The 13,488-nt window shown below is 39.1% G+C and overlaps 1 protein-coding gene across 2 annotated transcripts in view; it reads right to left on the minus strand.

Moving 5' to 3' along the window:
• Positions 1-3,400: 3,400 nt before the first annotated feature.
• Positions 3,401-13,488, minus strand: part of ANKRD10 (ankyrin repeat domain 10) — a 38,074-nt gene continuing 27,986 nt past the window's right edge. Inside the window, exons 4-6 of one of the 2 annotated variants that reach the window (XM_040584535.1) lie at positions 11,693-11,928; positions 7,985-8,080; positions 3,401-5,065 (exon numbers count right to left, since the gene is read on the minus strand). In XM_040584535.1, coding sequence (XP_040440469.1) covers positions 4,587-5,065; positions 7,985-8,080; positions 11,693-11,928 — 811 coding nt within the window. In that variant the 3' untranslated portion in view covers positions 3,401-4,586. The remainder of the gene's footprint in view (positions 5,066-7,984; positions 8,081-11,692; positions 11,929-13,488) is intronic. The other variant, XM_040584536.1, reaches the window with a different exon arrangement.

Below are 13,488 nucleotides of genomic sequence, written 5' to 3' on the forward strand. Positions count from 1 at the left end.
TTGTCACAGGAAAGCACACGTGTCTTGGGTGAGATCAAGCTGCCAGCTAGCACCGAAAACCAGTGCTTGACCTTTTGGTAACATCAAGAGAAGAGCTCTATCAATGTGTGGTATTTCCTCTGTAGTAAGACTACATCCTGCTTTTGCAGGAAGGGAAACTCAGGCTAACTAGTTTTTCTTCTTTCACTTAGAATTCTAGCCTGGCGAGAAGAAATATGATTAATACTATGCAGCTGGGTATCGTGTTCAGCTCTAGGTATTCGGCTGTTTTCCTTGTGGAACATTGCTCAGGTCAGTGGTTGAGCAGGGGACTCGCCTGCAGCGCCGAATGCGTGTCTCCTCGCTTGCGCTTCAGCCAGTTGAGGCCAATTCCTACCGATTCGGGAGCGGTTATCAAGTCTTGTGTGTGCAGCTGAGTCACACAGAAGCAACGAGAAGTTACTCGTTAAAACTTGAGCTTTTTGGAAGGAGGGAGGATGCCTGACTTTTCTTCTCATCCCACAGGTAACACTCACTATGCTTTTTGGGGGGGTTATGATTTTGAGTGTGGCAAAGCTTTTAATTTGGATACGTACTCCAAGCATATGGTACTGTTATGAACTATTGTAGTGTTATTTTTTAAAAAAAAAATATGACGGCCAGCTATGCTTTTAAAATAAACCATCTGCTTTAAAGCAGAGTTCTTTTGATCCTTGCCTGTGAACAGCCAGTCACCACTTCGAGACAGGAAACTCTGGGAATGGAAGGAGAGGTGTGAAATATCTGGGAGTCATTAAGCAGTGTAGCAGAAATGTAGTTACCAGTTGCCAGGAATAGTAAACCCTGCTTACACAAGACTGACTTTTTTTTTTTTTTTTCCTTTTCCTTTTTTCTTTTCTTCCCTTGGTTTGCCTGGGTCTCAAAGATTTCCTGCCCGATGGATCTGCATCCCCCAGGCCAGTGGCAGCAGTGAAGTGGGATGCTCCCAGGGTGCCATCTCCCTCTTCTGCTGCAGTGGGATTGCTGCAGCTCTTGGCAGTGCCCAGCACAAGGAGCTTCCTCTGCCCTGCCTCTTTTTATCCCTGTAGGAAATCTGCAAGGCTGCTCCACCCCCAGCTCACCTGCCCCCAAACCAAGGCATGCAGGACCTCCTCCCTGGAGCATCAAGGAATTCAATTTTAGCTGTAGCTTTGCATGAAACCATACCTGAGAGTTAGAGGCAAAACCCAAGAAAAAGTCGCTTATTAGAACGCCAGAGACGGTGGGGTTCTTCTGTCACAAAGACCTCTAGAAAGCTCAGTTAAAGAATTTCACTAGGGTAGTAGCCACCCTGAAGAGAATGTGTTGGGATCTGAAGACGCCGGTGGGAAGCTGCAGCGTGTCACACGCAGTGGCAGCAGCAAGGGAGGAGTGGGCCAGCTGCCGCCCCCTCTGCTGCCGTGCCCCACGTGCGATGTGGACATACCGCACTGGCGATGCCAGCATGGCATGGCAAGGTGGGCAGGACTGTGCTGGTGAAGGACCAGTTTTGGTTCTGGGTTGTTTTTTTTTTTTGGTTGTGCTTCCCCCCCTTGAAGTGTGTAGTTTTTCATCGACTGGAAGAAACTTGCTGGACAGAAAGTAAGGGGAGAGGTGTGCAAGGCTGCACTTCAGAGAGCGTGCGTTACCCATACAAGCTTGTGCCGTAGGTTGGTTCCAGCATATGGGAGAGCCAGGATTCCTTTTTCATTCCAGGTTTGTTTTGTGCTCAGGACTTGACGTTTTGCGAGGCAGCTCTTTTGGATGTATTACACTGGTAAGCAGAATGGCAGAAGCTGCTTAGTGGTTTGTAACTTGGCTATAAATATCAAGCTGGGGTTCAGTTTCAGACTGCAGGCGGATGATAGCTGTTAGAGGTTTAATAAAATAGACTTACAGCCAGTCTTTTGCTAGCTTATGGAATGCCAGTCTGAATAAGGAGCAGGATTTCAGTCCGGTGCAAGACCAATGTTCAGGTAAGTTCACAGGGTCTGAAAGCATTTGCAGTGGGTCTTGAAGCCAAGCAGCATCTCATCTTAATATAGAATATAGCTCAACTGACAGCCTGCTTTCATTGTTGTTGTAAGTTCAGGCTAATGTTTTATCTGGAATCAGAGGATCAGTTGTTAGCAGTATTAATGACTGTAACCATGTACGGAGTTGTGCAATACCTCCCTTTTCCCTCTTCCAACACTGCCAGACTTCAACTCCTTCATCAGAAATATTCTGTATCAAAACACTGCCTGAATCTGTACTTGTTAATATTTCTGCCAAAACTTTGCAGATGGGTTTTGAAAAGCAAAATAGGAAGGAAGTTACGTTTGGGGGGAATTAGGACAAAACCATCTACCTAAGCCAGAAATCAACTGAAATTTCAGACAAAACACGTGTGTAGAAGTGCTTTTTAAAATAAAACAGTAAGCTCTCTCTTTAAATTTGAAATACAGTGTCTTCCAAGGTATTTTTAGGTGGAAAGATGTGAAAAGCAAGTGAATGCAAACCAAGCATACACCAGTTGTAAAAACCTCGCCTTATGAACACAGTGTAAGTCTTGTCATTGTAAAATTACGTACTTAATTTTTTACCATCAGAATAGACACATGCAAACTTCGCTGTTACCCAAAGAAAATCCTTTAGGAATCCGTTTATAGCCATGTACGTAAGATGGCAGTGCTTATTGTAACTACGAGTTGCTTGGGTTTATTTGAAGAAGCACAACAAAGCATATGTAGCAAGCTTGGCAAATACTAGAACGATCCCCAAAGCAAACGCTACGACAGATTTAAGCTAACATCTCATGTTAGTATGATGGCAATAGCACATGTGCCTCTGGGCGCTACATGGGCAAATTAAATTGTCCAAGAACAGGGCCTTGGTGCCGTTGTTCAAGCATGAGCCAAGCAGTTTCTGCATGCCAGAAACAGCTTGTTTCAGGTGAGACTTGGTCTTGTAAGACCCTGTGGAGTTTTGCCGGACTGGCCAATTAATTTGCAAAAGGACTGATTAATATTCTGATCAGCACTACTTGCAATCTGAATACACTGTATATTCTATGCAGACAGTGAACCACATAGAGCGTGAAGTCTATTTAAAACACCGACTTCTCTGTAGTCTGTAGCAATTTGCCTAAAAATGTTCAAAGGAGACTAATTTTCATGAAAATCAGAAAGCCAGTATTTTAACTCATTTTTGGAGTTCAAGGCTGATATAATCCTTCGTATGCAGACTATCCGGTATGTGTTTCTGTAATTCAATCAAGGACAACTTAGTGGGCTTCCATATACTGACAAAATCAAGGAATTCCACAGTTGCACCAAAAAAGATTATGGAGGAATGTGACTTTAAAACTATTAAAGACTTGCTCAAGTTGCCAATAAAATAATAATATCTAAACAAAATATTCAGATACAATGTGTTTATTTTTTTTTAAATCCAATTTGTAAAGGTCCCTTTTTAAACAAAACAAGAACAGAAAAATCAACACAATTCAGAGGGCTTATCTCATTTACCTTATTCTTCCCCACTCTTCACTTATAACACAAAGCAGCAACTTATATTATTAGTGCTCATATAGTGCACTTATATGAATTTTGATTTGTGTATTAAGCTTTAAATACAATGGTTTTTCTGTGAGTATAGCCCAAAGAGTACACAACATTACATTTCCAAAGCATTATGTTAAAAAAAAGGACAATAGATGTATATCCAAGACAGTTAAACTCAAATATTTTGACTTGGCAAATTCTATAACAAGTAACAGCAATTTTAAACTGCGTACAAAGCAGAACAGTGCCAACATGCCTCTGGTCTGTGAGCTATGGTAAAATATCAAGCATACATATAAAGGAGAGAAGCCAAAGAAAACCGCCACAAATTCAGAGCTAACCTGAGGCACACTCAACTGCGACCAAACAAAGGCAGCCCACTTTCTCACTCGATAATGCAAAGAGCCTGACAACAACGAAAAGCACTTCTACCCTACAGAAAGTGAAACCGTAACTCCTTCCAATTTTGTATCTGTGTTTTTAAACAACTTCAAAAAATTTAAAGATGAACATCTACTTATACCAAACAAATGTACAAACTATAAAGTCAGAGAAGCTCCAGAAGATTGCCACTTTCAACCTTGCATAGTGATAGCTGGCATTGATATTGCTACCATAGCTTCAGCAGAAGATATGGAAAAGAAAAATCTTTACTTCTAAGTGATGCACATATGTAACGTTTTCTTCACAAAATTCAGTTAAACATTGTTTTAATAAAAGGGAAAACAGCTCTAAAAAGGGAAAGATAGTGTTCACAAGCTTAGAAATAAAAAAATACAAAACCGAAACATTCCATAATAAAAAACCTAAAATAATAAACATTCCATCATAACAGCACCTACTTTATCACTAAATAAGCCCCATACATGCGACAAACTACAACTACTGTATAAGGCTGTCAAATTAAAAGGTTTACTTTTCATATAAACGAAGTGTAAAAATAGCAGTAAGTTGCAATCTTCAAATCTAATGCTGTGAGGATTCTGTCCCCCCAGTTTCATTTGGTAGCAATTTCAATATGGATTTGATATAAAGGTCATTCATTTAGGAACCGTGATACAAATACATTGTGCCTAGGACAGTATTGTCGTATCTCTGTTCAACCTTGACCGAATTGGAATGCTCAACGACACTACTAAGTTCGGGGATGCTTTCAGCAGTATCCCCAAAACCATGGTAGTGTCCATAGTGCAAAGTATCGCCAGGGTCTTCCACCCATGAGGGCCGGTTAGAAACACAGCTACTCGGGCTGCCATTCAGGTGTAGAGATCCACACATATCGGTGGAATTATTCATGGCTTTTTCTGGTTCCTCGGTGCCACCACTGGTGTGAATTCGATGCCTGCTGGGAGAAGTTATTCCGGGAATTACTCCGTTAGGTGTTAAACACTCCTCGCGCCTGGCATCCATCCCACTGAGCTGTTGTGCGGTGGTGAAATCCAAATGTCCATTGATGGCACATCCATTTGTCAGTGCATTCAATATGGAGCTACTGCTATTCATATCTGCATTAAGAAATACACCTGTCACCAACAATTAAAGAATAAATCAAAATACATCAAAATGTCTCCACTATACTCCGCTTATTTAAAAATGTTGCCGTACACAGCTTGGAAAAGCAATCTACCCTTTCTGTATTTGTAACAATATAGGTAGTTCAAAGTAATGAGAACTGATTGCTTGTTATCTTGTAAGCTTGTAGCATGGATTCTTATGTTGAAAATGCAACTATCTATCTACATTCGATGTGTAAATATGCCTATATTAATCTTTGCAAACACAATGTGAACTTCTCAGAATTTTTTTATTTAACTGTACGAAGTAAGCGTAGCAGAAAACATTCCGGGCAGTGTTTTGAAAAGTGGAATATAAGGTATCTTTCCACCTTAACTGTAATGCCCTCTTGGGATGAAAGATTATATACACACAAGAACTGAGTATCTGTGAGAGAGTGAAGTGTTGTTGGTTGGGCTTTTTTTGTTTTTTTCAGCTGTAATTTATCCATGGCTCTTTTTTCTTTTCAGTGGTAGCTTTCTCAGCACAATATACACTGAAATAGGTCAAATAAAGAAATGTTATGCTGAGGTGCTAATATAAAATGTTTCCAAGTTCCTTTATTCAGAAAGTACTTCAACTTAACTGGCAGCATGCTAGAGAACATACTAGGCAAGTTTGTACTTAATGATAAGTTTATAATAACATCTGTACAATCCACATGCAAAATGCCATACAATAGCAACAGCAGAGTGCACAGAAGACTAAAAAAGATTAGTAGTATGAAACAAAATTCTAAAAATGTGCATGCAAAAACCACTGACAACTGTTATAAAGCAATTTCTCCTTTGAATTTAGTAATTAGTACAACAGTTTTTATTTCCATAAGCAGATTTCATCAGTATGTCTGAGATGTACGTTTTTGCAGTGGTACTCAAAGTACTAGCACAAAAAATGGGTGATGTATTCTGCCTTAAAAATACCTAGCAGTAAAGGACATCTAAAATTTACATCTCTACTGGTAAAGATGAGCAAGGCAAACGTAGACACTGCAGACCTATATGGTGACATTTAAAGATTTTACATTCTGTTATTATCCTTGGATACATGCACATATGTTTATGTATACATGAATACGTAAACCTATGTGCAAAATAGGATTGCATTTACCGCCTGTTTCCAATTCAAGCCAGTAAGTCTGTTGGCAACTCCCCACATTTGTAAAACGCTGGGTTCCTGTTTAAGCAACACATAATGAGTACCACTGTTTGACAAGGAAGAATACGAAGTTTTGTCTCTATTAGTCTTTTGCATGGATATTATCTGAAATATGGATTATGATACTGATACATACAGCAATACATAATGCCAAGAAATGTGTTCGATTTGTAACTCACTGGATGTACTAACTGGAGTTTTCTGTTAGTTCCTACACAAGTTGAAATAACGGTATCAGCTGAACTCACTAACCAGAAACTCTTATTGAAAGTGGAAAAAAGAACCCAAACCCATCAAGATATCAAAGCTACTAATTCAGTGATGAAAACACACAGAAATAATTTAATATAGGGTTTATTAACTTAAAAGTGCAAAATTTTAACTGTTTAAAAATAAATCTTTATAGGCTGGCTTTGGCAAATCAAATTTATTAAAGATGGAACTACTGTTAGTTAATATGCAGAAGTAGGTAATGAATAGTTCTAGTGATAATTATAGAATGTTATTATTTGTTAAAAATTAGCACCTATAGTAATAGAGTATATTTATGAAAGACAATCATTTTTCCATAAATAAGAACACTTAGTAATTATCACTGGAAAACATCATAGTCTACGTTTAAAGTATTGATATATATGTATGTATATATTTATTCCTAATATATTAAAGTATCTATTAATTATCATTCCCTTTGGTGAATCTGATCTGTGGTACAAAGCATAAATATATATATCACAAAATGGATTAAAGAAAGAAATTAATTTTTGAATGTAATAATGCACTATCATAGTAACTCCATGCCTTTACCTACAAAGTACATGGAAAAAGCTGACCCAAGACAGTTTTAATTGAAACTCTATACACATCCTGGGGTTACCAAAAGAATCTTGATTAAGCAGCCCTTAAAAAACTTAAGAGCATTAATATTCAGTAATACTAGTAACATTTTGACTGTTTCATGAAGATCAGTACAAACCACAAAAACTGTTTTCCAAGGTACTTTAGTTCCAAATACTAGTTTAAGACCTGTGATGTCAAGTCTTTTATTTACATAAAAAAACCCACAGCAGGATCCTGCACTTAAATCATTGTGGCTGAGCAAAGTCTGAAGACATGGTGTATGTCTAGACTATTCTTTATAGTATTTGTTGAAATATTTTGAATATAGTTTCATTGTAACATGTTATTTTCAAAGCTATAAAAGCACTAAGATATGTTTCCCTATCAAGTCTTCTCATTAGCAATGAAATCTATTTAATGGAAATTAAATCAATAATTTAAACTATCTCTGAATTTCCTTTAACCTGAAATTATAGCAACTAAAAGCAAGGCACAACGTAATACAAGCCTCAGGTTAAAAGTGAAACAGCCATTGTGGAATTCTGTTTATCTGAAATAATAATCAACTGCTAATAAACCTTCTCTTTCACCATTAAAATATACTGTGTGAAACAGCCGATTTTCCATACCTACTAAACCCCAATATAACGGGTGTTACAGCAATACAAGTTTTCAAGACTCCAGACAACAATGTGCAAAAATAAAGGACTAAGTTTTATACTTAAATTAAAAATAAAATGTGCATTGATTCTTGCAACGACAAGGAGTTTGCATTGCCGAAACAGTGTATATTTCAATTTCTTTTGGTCCAACAGAAGAACTCTCCTGTTGTTTGGTGTCTTCAACCATTTGAATGTTGTTGTAGTTAACAGGAAACTGTCCACTCCCACCTGATACAACAGCAAACTCTCTATCAACGTGCATATTGTCAGCATCGTCCTCAACTCCTCCATTCATCATTGGTATTAAGCCATCAAAGCTGTAAACTGATAAAAAAAAAAAGTAAAAAAAAGTCACGTTTAGTCACTGGTGCACACTTGAAAACTCAGCCAAACAGACGACTATAAAAGCAAAAGCTTTTTACAAAGAAATGTCAGTTTTTCATGTCTGAAAGCTTCTGATGTGCTTGAGATTCCAAATGCAGAGTAAGTAAATGCTAAGTACCTGCACATTCACTTTAATTCATCAAAATGGAGAATTACCAGTGTACCTATCAGACTTTGCACCTACATACCAGACAATTACTAGTCTGATATACTAATAGATTTAATTAGGAGCAATTTAAGTTACTTACATTTAGGCTTTGCAGCTAGCGCTCCCGATAGATAAAAAGCAATCTCTACCTCACATTTGTCTACCGTGTCTGGACTGCTCCCTCTTTCGCTCCCAAGGGCCAGTTCCCAGGAACCCACCCCCTGTTCATACCAGACCGCTACAGGGAACCCTTCAGGAGCTGAACGAACAGATTGGTTTTCCAAGAAAAGCTGTCAAGTGGTCAGACTGCTGTGGGAAATACAGCAAGATGGGCTTGACTCCACTACCTCTTGTATCTACCACCCAAATCACTGCTCCAGTACTACCCCAGCAGATCCTCTGCTGCTGTCACACTGATATTAACACACCTTCCTACATACACTGCACACACTCCTAAGGTTACGTTATGAAGGGCTACTTCAGTAGACTGCAAGTCAGCTCTCATTACCTTGGGCACAACAGAAATGTAGAAATTTTTGCAAACTACTTGTCTTTTAAAGAACTTTAAGCAATAGCTGAAGAGTTTCAGGGCCAAAGAGATTGCACAGTGCTTAAAGGAGACGGGGGGCCCTTGATCAGTGGGCTTCAAACTACCCTGAACCAGGAAGGGTAGGGCGTTTTTTCTGGTTACCTAGAGGAATATGGAAGTGCAGTTTCAAGCTAGCCAGCTCAAGGGTACACCTGGCCATGCCTTCCACCCCCACCTCCCCACGCCCATCTAAAAGCTGCCGTGCTGAGGCTTGCAATACCAACACCGTCGGTCACCGGCTGTGTACAGCAGGTCAGTGATGCGTGCAGCACGTACGGCAGTGCCCAAGCCAGGCTGCCAAGGGCCACAACCCGCGGGGCTGGCACGGGGAGTGCCGCAGAGCTAGGTGACCAGCCGGGCTGGTGCGCGCCACCCTCTTACCAGCCAGCCCAGGAAGCGGGATGGTATTTCTCTGACTGATTTCAGAAAAACAGACACGAAATCCAGCTCATGTTTCTAAGTCAAAATGAAAAGCTGTTTGGGGTATATTCTGAAAGTGGCCACTGTGTTAAGCTCAGGTTCAGCCTTTGGAACGCAACTTTGCATTACATTTGAGAAAGTGGTCGGTGCAACTTAATTTTGAGGCCGAATGATTTTTTTAGTAACTATGCATCTAACAGCAGATACATGTGTGCATATACATATAATTTTAAGTAACCCCCACCCTCTGCTCAGCTTAGCTACCTGAGGACAAAGGGGCAGGTTAAGTATTTCTCTTCTTCCAACTCTACTGCTTACAGGTTCTTGTAAGGGACATATACTGTGCCTGGTCACAAGCAGCTTTTTTTCCAAAGCAGCATTTGTTTTAATTTGGGGTATAGCCATCAAAGCTTGACTCTTCCCTGCAAGTACAGCCTACCTGCACATTCTGAATATCTGGAATGTCCCGTGCAACATCTGAACAGGCCAGTGTGGTTTTGGCAAGGGCAAAATTACCACAAAACGGGCTTGTTTTGTAAGAAGGCTAGCTAAGCATAAAGATGTACTGATGACTTCTCGTTACTCAGCTCTGTTGTTTACAAATTGCCTTGAGAACAGTGATTCATTCTCACACCAATAGACTTTTTACATTGACATGGTATTACTGATGCTGATGTCTTTGAGGGAAAACACGTCAGATTAGCAACTTCAGCTTCTGTACATGGGATATATCTCCTCATTTTTCTAAAATCCCCCACGCAAATGCAGCAAAGCTTTTGGCTTTGTTTGCAAGTGTTATAAAAATCATACTGGTAAAAAATTCAGATTACCTCCTCTGATTGTTTCTCTAACATCTCTGTAATTGCTTAGCTCTCATTTACTTGAGCATATTGTCTGTTTGTTTGCTTGATCCTACTTATCCACTGGGCCAACTGTTTCTGCTGAAAGGTAACGCAGATACTGCTACTTCATGACAACATGTAGAGTAAAAATAGCTAGCTCAGCGCCACTTCCACAGCCTGCGGGGAAACGTTACCTATTGACTAGATTGGAGCCATTTCCTGAAACCAAAAGGTTATGAACTCAGAAGGAACAGCTCATCAGAACAAGAGATACACATCTCTGACTTGAAGCAGCACCTCCTGGTAACAGAACAAACACGCACTGAAGACAGCCTTCTGTAGCTGTATACTGTATTTGGGCACCTGTATGCTGCCTACGTTTTCTCATGCTATGTAGCTACTTACGGACATTATTTCTGAAAAGCAGTCTTGCACGGGCACTCTTCATCATGAATTAGTTATCATTTAGACAAATGGCATAAAGTAACATATCCCATTTATGATCAGCTATGGAGTACCCCATAAGGGTCTCCAATAATAGTGTAGTTGAAATGGTGGCTGGATAGCCAAGCAAATACTGCAGGATGTCAATAGTGATGCAATTTATGTTGTCGATGTCATATTTAGAAACACTGTTTTGGTTTCAATTCCCCTCTCATTTTCTGGAATTGTTTTATTTGGCTCACTGGAAGTCACACCTGTTAAAATAATATAAACTTTAACTGGTGTCTTCAGTGATGACCTACAAAGTCCATTTCCTGATGCTACATGGGAAAAAGAACCAAGGTTTGAGTGCAGTGCTGTGTTCCTTTTAATAACAATTTAATGGGATGACCAACAGAAAGGAAGCAGAGGATATTCTCCGTCATGTTAGTCAAAGTATTTATTGATACAGCCATCAAAAATATCTTTAAGGTTGTACTATCGCATCATTGCTGGCAGACAAAAGCAGTAATATCCTCAATGCACAAGGATGAATCTGAATCCTTAAGGTTCATTCTAGACTTGCATCCTCCTGTAAGGTACCAGTTCTCCTTGGAACATGATCCTGGAAACTTAAGGTCTGTTAACTTAATGTCACAGACATAACCCCTCTCAACCTGAGAACCCTTTTTCCATTACATTTCTTTCATCCATCTAGCAAGCGGTTTTCGAGTTGTGAATTAATCCTGAAGTGGAAAATTAGCATCAGAACATCCGGGCATCTTTGTGAATTAAGGCAACATTATTTGGCACTCCTGAAGGGGCAGAAATCGAGGAAGGAGTAGAAGCTAATTTCAGCTCCCACTCCTCCACATATTATTCTTGGCATCATGTAACTTTAGCACTTTCTGGAAATAGAAGTTTCTGAAGATACCAAGATGATGACAGTGAGAATGAGATCTTGTGGCATGGAGTAACTGTATTCATCTGTTTCTTGTATTAATATGTAATTTAGATATGTAGGCGAGTTTGTCAATAATACCCAACATCCACTCTGAAAGGCTTTAAAATGTTTATTTCCCTTTCTCAGCAACAGTATCACCACATCCCTTTTACCTCTGAGGTCTCACCTTCCGTTCTAGCCTTCTTTACTCCAGCAGACTCCGTATCTTCAAAGGATCTCTTTCGACTTGTCCCACCACTGAATGGATTGGGACCTGCATTCTGATGAACCCCATTTAAGGTGCCATTGCTATAGAAACGATTCAGGTGACAATTCTGGAGGTTCAAGAGAAACTGGGCACATTCTTGGAAGCCCTGGTTATGTGCAAGGTCTGCTGCTGTCAGGCCACTGGCATTTCTCAAGCTGTACAATGCAAAGAAACTGAATTACACTCATTCATCAAGCTAGCTTGCTCCTGCTGCTGCCCTTACTGACTATCTATCTGTTGCTGATGAGAGAAAACATACACTTAGCAAATTTCCATTAAGAAATTAGTTATCAATCTTAGTTTTATAACTAGCTTAACTTTTTGCACATATATCTGGCTTCTAAAGCAAAATTTGGGAGACAATACACTTTTAAATAAAATCAATATACTATGTGCCTTAAAAATCTCCATCTTCCTATTTAAGAGTCTCAAAATACTTTATTCTAAAATAGTCTGAAGTATCTGATCTTTACATAAACTTCAGACTAATTTATGCCTTGAATTTTACCATCTTCTGCAGTCTATTCTGCAATCTACTGCTTTAACTTGAGCAAAAGATCAAATACTCAAAACAAACTTAACATGACTTGGCAATTGTCCATGGCATTCTGGTCTCTAAGGTAACATCATCATCACTATTCTTCCTAACAATAAAATATATACATATATAGGAAAAGATAGATAAAGATGCTATACTTAGTTATGCTTTGCTTTTTTTTTTTTTTTTCTTGTTTGTTTCTTGTTTCAAAGTGTGTGACATCATAAGTGCTGGGACTTGCTTTGTTACTTGAACCAAGATGCTTCCATGCATGAGAGAATGGCACCAGATTTTGACTATTCTAATGCATGAAGGAGATTATAAATGAAGTCAGGTAGGACTTGCACAGATGTAGAAGTTTCATTTGAAAAAGTGCTGCATCACATGCATTTACATAAACATACGGCGTATCTGTGCTTAGAAATACAGGCTAACTTCGTAAGGAAGTGCATAGAAGTGGAGACAAGAGGGACAGAAATGACAAAAACTAGATTGTGAAGTGAAAGATGCCAATAAATCTTTGCAAAGCTTTTTCACCTTTCCAGACAGGTGTAACTACTCAGAACACAGAATTTTTGTTTCTTGGCTAGATAGACAAGTCCATTACTTAAAAAAATCCAGAGACGGACCAGTCAACAGAATAAGAATTCACAAAGATTAAAAGACCTGAATCTGTTGAAACTCATACGAAGTAGAAAACGACTCACTTCAGCTCATGTGAAGAAAGAACAAAGCACAGATCTGCTTCCTAAATAAATGAGACTAAAAAAAAATAATTAGACACTGACTAGTACAGCAAGACTAATTCTGTAAATGGATACTGTCGGATTACATAGAAATTAGAAGATGAAATCAAAACACCACAGAATCAGAAAAACCACTAGGCTAGATCAGGGTTGGTTTCATTCTGTACTCTATGTAATCACTTGAATACTGGTGAAAAATCCAGAGAACAGCAGCCACGAGTGGTCTAGAAAGTAAGATCTCAGAAGACTGAAAAACCTAGTTAGAAAAAATGGAATCTCAAGGTAGAGGTATGAGTTTTGAATACCTCAAAGACAACTGCAGAGAATAATCCATTCCGTTCATGCAGTGCACACAGTGTATGTACAAACTAAGGATATTTGAAGTTAGACATTAGGAGAAAGTTTCAGAGTATAAAGGTTGCTGAAACTCC

The sequence above is a fragment of the Falco naumanni genome, chromosome 2, assembly GCF_017639655.2.
Source record: "Falco naumanni isolate bFalNau1 chromosome 2, bFalNau1.pat, whole genome shotgun sequence".
NCBI lineage: Eukaryota > Metazoa > Chordata > Aves > Falconiformes > Falconidae > Falco > Falco naumanni.